The following is a 14,246-nucleotide window of genomic DNA, read 5'->3' on the forward strand; positions in this document are numbered from 1 at the left end:
GCTTAGGTATAAAGTTATTCTGCCTTATTTCTTTGTAGGTTAGGCAATTATTGGGCTATCGACTTTGTTCAGAGCAAACTTTTTTCCTTCACCCACCATCCCAAGGAGTACCTACAGCAGTTTGAAATAACCACTTGTTCAGATACATATATTCACACAACAGTTAACCATCCATGGCAGTAATGACGTTGCACTGCGGATTTCAGCGTTCTAGTGGAAGAAAGACATGGGCATTACATTAGAATTGAACAGCTGCCTATAAATTGTATTTAGACCCTGCCTAAAAATATGTTTCTAAAATCCATCGCAGACAGTACTCAGGCATGGGAATTTGAAGGTCTCTTGTCCCAGTGAAGGGAATAACTGGGAAAAGAAACAGGTTGGCATCTTTACCTGGATTTCCAACTACTCGGGGACATCTCCTTCCTTTGTCTAATGTTATTTTTATGGCTTTGACAGCATCTACTTTTCCCTAAGTAATTATCCACTCTTAGCATTCTTAGCAATTGAAAACTTGGAGTTTTTCTCCCCTAGTGTGGCATACTGTGCAGAGAACATCACTTTAAATATCATTAAGTGCATAAATACCACACGTCCTTCTCATATATGGATTTCTCAAATCTGAGTGCCATTGCTGGTGACAAAGAGAGTTGTTGCTTCTCTTGAATCGTGACAAGATAGGATGAGCTTTGGCCAACTAGGGTATCACCATAGCCCCCTCAGAGCCAATGCTTCGTCAGCTAGGGATTCTTTCCACCAGACTGACAAGTAGAGATGGAAAACTATTTTTCATCATTTTTGTTTTTGAAAGGCTTCCAAAAGATGATGGAGAATTTCGTTTGCAGACTGCATGGACAAAAAAGGAAGCTGCAGTTAGAAATGTGAGAAAGCCTACCTGCAGGAGCAGTGCTTCTCTCTGCTGTTCAGAGTAATTCGACAGACCTATGGCTGCATAGAGGAAACCTCTCAAACATTTGTTTCCCTGCTGTTTTGATGACCATCTTTAGTTTTATGGAGATAATTTCTTCTTTGTCAGGAAGTACCTTATATAGTATTCCAATTTTTTCCACTTGTTCCATTTGAAGCTAACAGCAGAGGTACACAGAGAAAGAGGTAATAAAATTAAATACATACGCATGTTAATAAAATTGCTCACATAAATTTTATTTATACATAATAAAATAAACGGATTTGTGGGAAAAAAACACATTTTACTTCTGTTTGCCAAAGACCAAGTGGTTTACCTGCTTTGTAATTTTGCTTACATTAGCATATTTAATTATGCTTCTGCATTTAATCATCAAAATGCTCAGTAATCCCCATTTTGTTCCCAGCCACAGAACAGCACTGTTAAGTGTTTCCGTGATAAATGTTTTTAATAAAATCAGTAATTACCCTTTATTGTTGTTTTAAATGATTATTTTTAAGTGTGTTATGGAACAACAGTTCTTGGTACCAGAAGAAGAAAGCTTTCTTTTTACCATTTCCAAATGTAACGAGAAAACACAATTTGAAATCTTGAGTTTTGTACAACACAGAATTCAGAGTAAAATTTGCAATTGAAACAAAACTGGGTTGATCAAAAAATGAAGAAAATGTGCTGCGAATTGCAGTGAAATGCTCACGTTAACTGTTGCAGGAGCTCAGTCCCTAGCTTATCTTAGCATGTAGTCAACGATGCAGCTTATTTCATCTTTCTGTTATAACAGATCCAGCTGTGTGGCACTGCTCCTTCACTTCTTGCAGAATGCCATCAAATGGCCTATTTTTGTTCATCCTATTTCTTTGTGTGTGATGTGGGGATGAGTTGATTGTACCTACCTCAACAAACAGCTTGCTTGCTCTGTGGCCATTTCACTGTATTAAATTTCTTCTTTTTTTTTTTTCTTCTTGTTTTCTCTGTTGAAACTCTTCTCTTGGAACACACCTTTCTGTATAATTGTCTGCCTTCAGCTTTCTCTACCCTGTCTTTGAAGCAGTGATGCCCAAACCAGTTAAAAAAAAGAACTAGATTCAAATTAGGGAAATTTTCTTTATGCAGGAAAGAGTAAAGCCAAGGAAGGCTGAGGAGCTCTGCTTAATCAGTGTTTTCATCTGTCTGAAAGGGCATTTCTACCACGTTCAGGCTAAGAAAGCACTGAAATATGACTGGCAGCACCTGTATGTGCTGATATGCTCAACAAAGAAACTCTGTCACCAAAAAGACATGCAGTGCTTCAGGGATGGACAGAGTTGTCCAACGTCCTGAAATGCCTGCTATGGGATGAGGATACAGGGGGTGTTTAAGAACAGGTCACCCGTCAGCGTCTTTGAAGAGATGTTCTAATCTGTTCTATCCTGAGCCACCACGCACATCTGAATTGGATCAAACAGTTGAATGTTTTTATTTTGTTTGATCTTGCTACATTATTTTGCTAGTAGGCATGCTTCCCTTGGTTTGCTTCATCCTATGGAAATCTAAGGATGAAGATAAGAAACAGGGAGTCAAAGGTGAGATGCAGAGGGCTTCAGCTCTCATCTAATACCTGGAAAGAAATCATTGCCAGACAAATTACTGTCTAGATTTCCATCTGTGAAACAAAAAGGTGTCTTTGTAGAACAGGTAGGGATCTACAAAAGACTCATCCCATTTTCTGATTTACCATTAATAGGAATGTTGTTGCTGCTACATGAAAAGCAGTCAGTCTCAATTTATTGTAAAAATGAAATGTCCTATGAAGTTTTCAAGTCTAGCACAGACTATTCTGCCATGCTACCAAATTTATACTTTGTGAGTGAAAATGAATTTTAATACTTTCTAGACAAAAGAGAGGGGTCATAGCAATGCAGGTAGCTGTAAGAGCAGAGTTTTGGTCTTATTAATAACGCTCGTAGGCATCTCCCAGTCTGAAAGAGGGCCTGCCTAGGAAGGAGCAGATGTGGGCCTTATAGGGCACCCAGATATTAGTTGGCCTCTGGTTGGAGTGACTGGCGGATGAGCACTTATTTCCCTCTCTAGTTGATCAGAAAACATTGGGTCACTCAGAAAGCAGCTGCACCTGATGGACCTGATTTTGCTCCCTTTGTGCTTTCTCAATCTCTGTAATCTACTGCTGGGAAACAATGTAATCAGTGGACAACTGCTCTGCTAATAAACAGGGTCTCTTTTTCTGTAGTCAGGAGACATGGGCAGTAGGGCCTCCGAACAGATCCGCTGTTTTCCACTCAGTGCTCTGTCCTTTCTGACAGTAACAATGTCCTGTAATTAGGCTCCCACAGCAGGTAGTTAACCTGAAGAGCAACAGCTGATTTTCTCTATTTAACTTCTCTGCTTAACCTTTGCTTCATCTTCAAACCCTGGTCCTTTGCCATTATGTCCTTTATTCTTTGGTCTTCCGTCGGTGGAGAGGTACAAAGCAGAGACAATTGTTATTAATAATCTAAATCGAGTTTTGCCTTCCTACAACCTCACCTTGAGTGAGGCAACTACAGTGAGCAAAACAAGACCTGTAAAATTCAATAAGAAAATTACAAAAACAGCCATAAAAGTACACTGTCTGTGAAATGGTGATAGCAGGAGGTGCAGTCCCTGAACAGTATTGGTCAACACTGAGTCAAAAATGTCCATTTACGTGGACTAAAGACTAGGGGCACACCTGAATGATCTGCTGGGGTAGTTTGTTTCCATCATGGCCATTTGCCTATCCCAGGAAGTTCAGCAGTATTCAAGTTCAGCTACGTGTTTGCAGTAGCCTACCAAAGTGAGGATAGGCGTTGAAGTGTTGGTGAGAAATGCAGTATTAAAAGATACTGTTCGGTCCTTGATTTTGATGTAATTAATCGTTCAGCCAGGCTGAAAGGAAAATGAAGTGTTTGCACAGTGAAATCCCAGAGACTATGATTTTCTTTGTATGGATTCAAGGCTAGTTTTAACAGATCAGTGACAGCTGTTTCATTGCTGCTGCCTGTTAAGAATTTCCATGGGTTTTCCAAGGTCTCAGTGCATGTAGAAACTTCAGTATGTGAAGGTTCCACTGATGTCTTAATATATATGATCCATCACTATTCAGATTGGGTCAGACTGTTTCTGTCTTGCTTTGGTAGTTTTTCAACAGCTGAAGTTGAGATCTATATTAGCAACTTCTCTTCAACTAGCCAAGTAATAATTTGTAGATTTCTCCTTGCCTTACAATTCTTTTTGCTATTTCTACATCGCTGTGCCAGGTGGACTTTGTGATGAGAGCTCCTCGTCCTTTTGTCCTTTTAAGTTGGGTATGGCTCAGTGTTGGGAACAAAAGTCCCAATGGAGCAATGGACCTTCGTGCTGCACTTCATCCCTTCTTCCCGTCCAAACCAAAGTCCTCCGCTTCTCCAAAGGAACAGCCGCCTCTGTATCTTCTCTGACAGCGCCTGGAGGCCGCAGGGAGCTGGGGGCTATGCACTGGACTGTTTTCAGTGATGACTCCAATAAAGATCTGAGTGTTACATGCAGTGTATTTGTGGATGCTGCTGAACTGGGGGGAGTGTTGATTGCCCTGAGGGTCGAGAGGCCTCAGGACAAAACACTGAGAGAGAGCACCCAGAGGAGGGCTGTGGAGGTGGGGAAGGCTCTGAGGGCTGAAGTGTGCTGAGGTCGCTGTGTTTGTTGGGCCCAGGGCAGAGCAGGATGAGGGGAGGCCTCATGGCGGCTCAGGGAGCACAGGGAGCACTGGGAATCCACTCTCAGCCGTAGGGTTTGGGTTTGGATGGAGCCAGGGGTGGGATGCCATGATCCCTTTAGGTCCCCTCTGCCTCGTGGTATTTACTTCAGAAGTTGCTGTTTTCCTATTGCCAGTTACTATGCCAGTTGCTACGGTATGGCTTTTTTGTTGTTGTTTTTGTTTTAAGTAATATGGAATATTCTGCTTTTTGCCACGTGTTTTTTGTTCATGCTTTACTACATTGATCACGGTGCAGATGTTGTGTTCCTTCAAGAATCATTAGAAAGATTTTCCTCCTATTTTACTGTCTTCCAGAGAAGTGCAACTTCAATTTTGGAGTCCCAATTACTTTTTTTTTTATTTCCTTAAAAATATTCTCTTACGATTTCATCATGTGAAAGGAACAGAATGGGAGAAGTGGGCAAAACACTATAGTGTGATATAAATCAAAAGCTGTGTGGAATAGTGTATTTTCTAATTATCTTTCTTAGATATGTATTGAACAACAAAGCAAATGATCTGCCCAAGTTGAAGAAATGTCAGATAAACAAACTGTCACATGTGTGGTATTATTACCTTCTGACATAACTCAAACACTGATTTTACTAATTTATCTTTCATACTTCGTATCTGTGTGTGTAACGACGCATGCATTTATATTTCATAAAAAGGGCAGAGACTGTAGTCAAAGCTTTTGAGTTCTGCTGTTAAAAATAAATTAAGGAACGGCAGGTGAAAATGATTCTTACACATGAATATTCAAACTGCACCTCAGACAGATACTGCAGAAAGAATAATAAAGGATGATGAAACTTTGTTGAGGCTATGGCAGTTACGTGCTCTGAAGTAGAAGTTTTAGTGGCATAAGGTTGAGTTGGCTCACAAAACTTACTGAAGGAGAGTCACGGTCTGCTTGTGTATGCCACTGCCAAAACATCCAGCATCAGCACTTGGGCAGAGGATGTCTGGCAGTGTCCCTCTTGGCTCTTCTGCTCCTGTGCCTTTTCTCACACACCTGTGTCTCTGAGCAGAGCGGGCTTGGGGTTGTGAGGAGGCTGTAGGAGCTACACAGCTAAATGGAATGGTGAGAGATGTAAATTCATTCCTTCTCTTCTGACTGCCATTTCCTTGCATCACCATACAAGGTATTGGGAAGGAGTATGTGTGTACAAGTGAAGGAAGTGCAGCTTTCACACTACTTAAATCATACTGCCATTGTTGGGTTCAGTTACATTTCACAGGACTCAGAAACGTGACCTCTGCTCAGTGCCCTTTGACAGGATTTTCACTGGTAGTTCAGCAGCTAGGATACATTCATGGATCAGACATAAATTTCCCTTTATCCTTGTTCCTTCTCTCAAAAATTTGAGTAATACTGCTTTTACGTTGTAAAGGCAAGAACACTCAGGACTGTGAGAAACCCAGCTGCCCTGGCAATATGGAAGGAGGCCTCTCGATGAGTGTCCGGCTTCTTTTAAAGTTGAATTAATTTGTTATTTCTTCTGTTATTTATTTTCTCTTTGCCTCACAGATCCTGTCCATGGACCACAGAACGTAGAAGTCGTTGATATCCGTTCCCGGCAGCTGACGTTGCAGTGGGAGCCCTTTGGTTATGCGGTGACCCGCTGCCACAGTTACAATCTCACCGTCCAGTACCAGTATGTCTTTAACCAGCAAAAATTTGAGGCAGAGGAACTCATCCAAACTTCTTCCCACTATACCCTGAGAGGTCTTCGGCCCTTCATGACCATCAGACTGAGGCTGGCCCTTTCTAATCCAGAGGGCAAAATGGAGAGTGAGGAGCTGGTTGTGCAGACTGAGGAGGATGGTAAGTTATGCCAGGTTTGCTTGCTTGCTTCTTTTTTGTGAAGACATTGTAATATTTTCAAGCTGTAAATAACAGCGTAATCCTCTGTCCCAGAAGACTTATAAATGGCTTCTCTGGACAGGATGTATGTTATGCAAGTTAAATTTGTAGGTGTAAATAATTTCCATTTCACAGCAGTGTTCTTGAAAGGGCAGGGCTCCCTGAGGTGCTTGGAAATGAAATGACAAGTACCAGTTTGAGCAGTTACTGAACAGCAGTAGGTTTAATTCTGTAGAAGTTGTGTTCTGAACTACCCAGGACCTACGGAGCAGCTTCCTTTATCATATGGGGAAATAGAATTCTGACATTAGTCTTTATTTTTTTCTCGTTCCTTTACATCTAAGTCCCCAAAGAGTTATAATGTCTTCCTTTCCAAAGTGTGTTTTTTCATAATGCTGACCTTCTAGATGTAACATTTTATATATGCCTCAGATGCTAAATTCTTTCAGTGCTAACTCTTCCATTCCAGATACAAAAGAACACTTTTTGAGAAGTACTGATGGAAAGCTTTAAAGTGTTATTATCCCGTCTGAGCTATTTCAGACTAAGAACTCTCCTAAACTACAAGCTTCCATTCTGTCTAGTGTTAAAAAGAAATGTTCTTCCCCTGCCAGAGCAATAAGAAGTTGCTTTCCTAAGTTTCTCTTATCTGAAAGTGGTTCCAGTCGTCCAATACATCATACTAGGGACGTAAGAGGATGGCAGATCTTTCTGAAAAAATGAATGGGGTTTTTTTGAGTCAGGCTTAGGAGTGTATTTAGTTATCTTTCACAGCATTAAAATTTTGCTTGAGTAGGTGGATTTTTAGGTGGCCTTGTAGCCATAATGAAACATAAATCTTATCTCGTCCTTAACTAGGGAAATCAATCTTTCATATTGATAAAGGTGTGCAGCCCATAGCATCTTTATGCCAAGGTACAATCTGGCTGTTTAGGTGGATGAAGCTTTGCTGTTGTGCAGGTGAAGGAGGATGTGGTATAATTCCTACTGAGTGTCACTGTCCTTTAGCATTGCATCCAGATGATTCTGTTCTTAAACCCCCTCCATCCTGTGTATCTGATGGGAGTCAGGTAGATGGACAAGATTTAGCTTGTAAGCAGAATATAAATACACAGCACTGCAGTCTTACAGATTAGGAGAGGGTGCACTAAGCCTTTAAAAGAGAACTATCCCTGTCCTGCCTTGTCCACCTGCGTTAACACCTTGAGTTGTCGTGTGCGTATCTCATGTTCCCAGGTGGAAAGCATGAGCTGGGAAGGCACCGGTCAGTGAAGCTGGAAGAAGAGCTGAAATTGCTCACTGAAAATTATTTTTAAAGGAGGCCACACTGCCTACATTATTACTGATCCTCACAGTGTGTTTGGAGGGCAAATCCTGCTTCCTTGTGGATGTGCCGTTCTTCCATCTCTCAAGTTGGTGCAGCAGTGTCAGGATTGTTAACCACCCAATATCATCAAACTTTTTCTAAATAAAGCACAGCCCCACTGGAAATACATGTGTTATTTCACAAGGAGGCTGTAGTCCAGAGCAGGAGGAGGATTAAAGAGAGGAGGCTACATCCTGTAACTAAACTGCTTGACATTGTGTGCATACTGTGGACAGTTCTGCAGTGATGGTGGTGTGGCCTGGGGAATCTAACAGCGCAGAAAAGACATTTAAATGATCAGAAGGTTGTACTGAAACTCAGAGTAAAGGAATAGTGTGCCATCTCATCACTCTTTTACATGGTAAAGACAGGCCTGGCTTATGTTCCTGCCTCAGTGAGTCAGAAGACTTCAGCAAAGCACTACAGACCAGCTGGAGTGAAGCACTGCCAAATAGATCAGTGAGCACTACTGGTGTTCTCCTTGGCCAGTTTGCTGAGTTGTCTCAGTGCCTTACTGCACTGTGCTGCAAGGATGTGCTGTGAGATTGTCCAGGGGTGCAAAAACATGTGCAAGCAGGATGATGATCTTCATGAATCTTTATCTGCAGTGTTCATTACTGTCATTTGCACTAATGCAAATAGCCATATTTGAGGTGAAGTTGAATTCAGTTCACTTGCTTAAGTTCTTTTAAGTTGAATTACATACTTATTGCTTCTTAATATTAGAATAGAAGAGAAAATTAGAAAAATATGCACATAATGCAATAGTGGTTTCTGACTTAATAAAAATAAATGCATCATTTGGGGTAAAATTCAATTTTTATTGTGTGATGTTGTATGGAAGCAGGAAACAAAAGTCTGTGTGTTTATGCAAGGAAAACACTTCCAGGTGGTCTACTGGATAAACTCATAAATTCATTTTCTGTAGTCTTTGGTTCCTTTTTAAATACTAAGAGATTTTCTACTATGGGCATGGGGACATACTGGAGCTAGCTTTGTATTGCCATGGATTCTGATTTGGTTTGTCACTTAGAGGTTTTCTTACTTGAACCAAAAGTGGAGAACAGGCCTTTCATATTGGCAGTGCCTTGAGGGTTATCTTTAATTACTACAGTTTTTATTTTTTACTTTTAACTATGAACTTTGTCTGATGGTCTCTTGGTATCTTCTGATATGTGCAGCAGCTGGAGCTTGTGATAGCTTCTAACACAACGTTGTGTTTGCTTTTTTTTTTCCCTTTCTGTAGTTCCTGGACCTGTTCCCTTGGAATCCATCCAGGGAGGACCTTTTGAAGAGAAGATCTATGTTCAGTGGAAGCCTCCAAATGAGACAAATGGCATCATTACACTTTATGAGGTGAGGAGAACTGGATGTTGTCAAGGCACACATGCCATAGGGCCTTTCTTGTACGTATTTAAGGCAGTCATGAGCTCTGAGAGATTTCAGAAAACACTAAAATAAGCCTGAATAAAACATATAAGAATATTCAGGATGGTCTGCTGTCCTCACTGAAAAAGTTTTCCAGTTCAAGGCAAGTGGGGACTGGGGAGGAATGGTTTGCCAGTATTTGTGGCAGACTGAGCCAGGAGATAATCCTCTACTGAAGTGAGAATTTGTGTTCTGTTGATCTTTGGGGAGAAAACTGGAAAAATCTGTGCAGATTGCAAATGACTGTCCTGAACCTGAGCAAACCCTTGGAATTCCACGGCTTTTGCAGGTATAGTAAGCTATCCTCTGTTTGTTAGTGAGAAGTTACACAGTAAAACTCTGTGTATTTTTTAAGAAATTGCTCTGAACAGAATCAGTTGTGAACGCATTATTTTTCTGGCAGCGGACATGACCTATAATGAAACACATTTAAAGCAATCGCAGTCAAATGATGCAAAAATAACTCCTTTTAATTTTTAAAGAGGCGGTTTCCTTCTAAAATATTGCCTTGGGCTCAGCTCATTGAGAGGACTTCAGCAATCCAAGTAGCTTTTCTGGCTGAGCAGCTGCATAGAGATATTTTAATGCCTCCAGGGTAGTGATGCTTCATGACTGTGCCTTTGCCCCTCGAGTCACACCACTGCTCGCATCTCAGTGAGGCACAAACAGATCTTCTCTTTTCTCATAATGACTCGATGCATATTTGACAGCTGAAGCCAAAGAGAAGTCAAGGTGAATTCCAACTTTTCCCACTTCCCTAAAAGATGAAAGTCCAAGCCTTTAAAAATACCAGGAGAACTGGAGTGTCTGAAGTTTGTCAAGAAATGCCAAAATTCATACAGAACATTCCCATTCTCCTTGGCTAAAGAGGATGAAAAAGCTACTGTGATAGATTTTCAGTTCTTTCAGATATCTGTGCCCTGCACTACTGATGTAGGTAGAAGTATAAGGCCTTAACTGCAACAGGAAGTAAAATTAAAAAGGTCAAACTAGGAACCTGTGCAGTGCTCCTTTAATGAGGTCTCTGCAGGGAGCACAGTTCCTGAAAGCCAGCACTGGCAGCACTAGTCTGTCACCAGCAGGAGCAGGAAACTCAGTGATGTCTGCAGCTGCCTAGAAACTCTGCAGTTGTGTTGCTGTCATTAGGGAGAAACAAGCCCAAGAACCAACTAAAATTTATTAAAGAAAAGTCCCCTCCGGAACAGATCAAGAAAGACCACGTTATAAATCTGAGCTAGTGATGTCAAGTTCTGCATTACACCTGGGAGCAGCTGCCTAGATTCACACATAGGTATTGCTCAGGTGACTCCCTTCCACAAATACACTTTGGCACAAACTTTCCTAAGAAAGCAAAACCAAAAAAGCCATATTCCTTCCCCAAATGAAGTAACAGTCCCTCCTGTACCATCATCATCTTGGTCTGACCCATTGGATTTTCTGTACTGTATTTTCTCTCTAGTTCTGTTTCAAACAAACAAACAAACAAACAAACAAACAAACAAACAAACAAACCTCCCCCCACCCCCTTTCTAAGCTTTTGTTTCACTGGAACAGCCTCAGCTGGGTTTTTAAACGATGGAATCTTCTGGATCTCCAAATCAGTATGTAATTGAAGTCTGTTCCTAGGGAGCAGAAATCTTTGTAGCAAGAGAATGTGGAGAGCTGCAGTAGTTGCAAGTCAGATATCAGCATGCTGGAAGGAAAGATGAAGATGTGAGTCAGGAGGAAGTGAGTGATGGTGCAGTACATCCTGGGGATGTTAGGGGAGCACAGCAAAGCAGTTAATGTGATGAACGTGTACTGTGTTTGTGGGTGACAGTTTGTCCAGTCATCTGAGCCACTACGGAGATGCATAGGCTGCTGCAGGTAAACAGAGCAGGGAGCATAAAGCTGAGGAGCTCCAGCTCCAGCCAAGTCCCCAGGTAGCTTCAAGTTGTGTAAGTACTTACAGGAGACAAGTAGATCAATCTGTGTTTGGAAACATAGCTGAACAGTGATAATGGATTTTGCTGGTACGCTGGTTTGGGTAGAAAGCTCTGCAGAAGTGTTTTTGCATGTGCCTTTTGTGAATGAGGTGTTATTGCAGCTGTCTCATAGCGAGCTGTGACTGGCAGAGTAACAGTATCATGATGAGCCCTGCCCCCTATTGACTCACCCAGAAGGCTGAAAGCTTGTTGAATCTTTCCTTTATTTTTATTTTTATTAAAAAAAAAATCCTGTAAAAGCTGCTATGCTTTCAAATCCCTAATAATCAGATGGTGCTTATACCCACATGGGAGTTCATCTTCAAAGCCTTAGTGTACAAAGACACGCAACAAAGATTTCTTTCTTTTATCCTGAGCGTGTGTAAAGTCAAACCAGCATCAAGCACTGGGGGGACCCACGCTGTCCCTGGAATTCAGGAACAAGCAATCTGATTCAAGGTCATGGACCAGCTGTGGCACTTCTCGTGCCTGTAGATTATATGAGGTTGTCTCAGGCATTTGTTCTGCGATCCAAAAGGAGGTGCACCCTGCACACTGGACTCACTCATTTCTGAAAACCTGTAAGTGATCTATACAATGTAAATAACAAAACTTCTTATAGCTGTGTTTTGCTGTTTATTTGGGCAGAGCTGCAAGCTTACAGGGGCACTTAGAATTGATGTTGGTTTTCACCATCATAAGCATGTTATGTGTGTGTGATCTAGTTCTTCAAATTGTCAGTTTTTAGAATATTTCTTCTTTACTGGGGACGAAAGTCAAACAAACCACCACCAACAGAAAACCCCTTTGCATTCCTGTCTCAAGTATCTGTCATATTACTGTGGGAAGGCATTGTTTCAATGCATTTCAATCCTAGAAGCATTTCAAGGGTAGCTGCAGTATTTTTGGCTCCTTGGCTAGAAGAAAGAGTCTATTTAAGTCCTTTCAAAGCCATGCCTAAAGGCAACATTTAAACAGTAAACTGTCTTTTTAAACATTGCCTGCTATAGACTTGTAATCACTTATGTTCTCATCTTTACATTTATTAAGTCCCATGTGGACCACACATGGAGTCTTGGGAAATAAGGATGTATTTGCAGCTTCTAACTACTAGTTTTCTCAGTTTCTGTTTCCAAAATGCTGCAAATCCCCATTTAGATGCCAGGAATAATAATATAAGGGATCTCCATGCGCTGTTTCAGCTCTCTAATGGGATGTTTAGAGATCAGTTGCTGTAAGCCCATCTCACTTCTCAATCACTTCACTCACTTTCTCAGCAGGAGAGGTCGTTACATGCAAACTGCTTCTCAGATGGTCGTTTGTAGGGTCAATATTTGTGGGATGTACTGCCTGCATTTACAATAGAGTAAGAACAAATTTCTTCCAGCTTTGTCCCCTACAGTCCCTTCCTTATTGTAAGATTAAGCCTGATTATCTAATGTGATAGCTACCCACTGCACAGTTATGCTTGTGTTTCTGTTCATATCCCCTTTTAGAGCTATTCATGAAACCTGACATTTTTGGAATAAAACCTTCCCTCTAAAAAGGTGTATCAAGTAAACTCTTCCTGGAGAAGACAACACTTCTTTTTTGGGAGGGTTGAGAATGAAAAATGGCTCCTTCAAGAAGGAAAGCAACAACCACAAAACCTTGCAACCAATTTATATAAAGCTCTACAGTCAAAATAGTGGAAGGATGACAATTCTCAGAAATTGCCTTCAGTGAGAAGTGGCTTTGAATGTTCCCATGAAAATCAATCATTTTACAGCTTCTCAATTGCATTCTGTGGAAGCACGATCCTCCTGGGACTAAGCTTGCTCACTAAGTGTGCACTGAAGGAAGTCCATGCTGCACACAGCTGGCTGCTGCCTTTAGCTGAGCATTGAGAGAGCATTAAGGAGACACCGTTTAGTGCTCAAAACCCAGAAAATGATCAATTAACAGTCGTATATTTGGTTGTAGCTTTCTCACCCTTCTGCGAGGACATTTGACAGTGCAGTCTTCCCACAACTGGATGTTTTTCTCTGTCTATAGTGCTAACGTTTGACTTTGAGACACTGGTTTTACATGGTGCCTTGTTCTGCAGTATGTTGTTTGTCCAGAGTCCATGAAAGTCAATTATAGGAAGAATAAATGCTTTACTGCATCTGTGTTATGTTGAATTAGAATCCCTTAATAATCTAAACTAGCAGCAAAACTGTGCGGCCACGCGTAATCTGTTCGAGTTTGAAGCTGTCAGCTCTATGAGGCTGCTTCATCCTCTTGATTGCATGTTAGGAAAGCTGTGCATATATACACAGCTAAATTAGTTCTGTAGCTAACAGATTTTTGTGCAGAATTGTGCTGGAAGAAGGCTGGACTGGCCGAACATCAGTTGTTTGTGTGGTTGCTGAGCGTCGTGCTTTCAGAACACTTGGTGGCTGGGTTGGTCAGGCACTGCCAGAGCTGTTTTCCTCTCTTAGCTAGGATTCAGGCCAGGATGTGAAAAATGAATGGTGCTGACTGCCATGGTTTATCATCTCTTTTCGACGATTGAGATGGCTTGTACCTCTGACGTTTTCTGCAGGTTGGGACGTTATGTCAGCCAGAAGACTATGGTTCTGCTTCTGGGACAGGGCAGGGGGCAGAAAGAAGCTTCTAGTGAGATCTGAGAAGCACCTCTGTCAGTGTTGTTTGCCAGAAGAATCTCATAGAGCACCTTTCCCCTTCCCACCATCCCCTCGTGTTATTTAATAGATAAACATGGCTTCTGAGCTCCCTGTCAGACCCCAAACTCTAGCACAAGCCTGTTCGTGATATCCTGGGTGCTCAGTGAGTGCAGTGCTGCTGCAGGGAACACCTCCCTTACCTGGTGTGGCAGAAATGCTGGTCACAGCTTGAAGCAGTGATGGAGCACCTGGTGGGAAGGCAGGGCCAGCCCAGGGGAGCTCAGGTGCATGCAG

The 14,246-nt window shown here is 41.6% G+C and overlaps 1 protein-coding gene across 2 annotated transcripts in view; it reads left to right on the forward strand.

The window, feature by feature from the left end:
• PTPRT (protein tyrosine phosphatase receptor type T) overlaps positions 1-14,246 on the forward strand; it is a 409,415-nt gene that overhangs the window by 265,898 nt on the left and 129,271 nt on the right. For both annotated transcript variants that reach the window (XM_065754165.1, XM_065754164.1), the window contains exons 8-9: positions 6,211-6,507; positions 9,159-9,268. In XM_065754165.1, the coding sequence (XP_065610237.1) occupies positions 6,211-6,507; positions 9,159-9,268 (407 nt within the window). The remainder of the gene's footprint in view (positions 1-6,210; positions 6,508-9,158; positions 9,269-14,246) is intronic.

Source organism: Cyrtonyx montezumae, unplaced genomic scaffold (genome assembly GCF_038088225.1).
Source record: "Cyrtonyx montezumae isolate F1298 unplaced genomic scaffold, pur_monq_1.0 scaffold_9, whole genome shotgun sequence".
NCBI classification, from domain to species: Eukaryota; Metazoa; Chordata; class Aves; order Galliformes; family Odontophoridae; genus Cyrtonyx; species Cyrtonyx montezumae.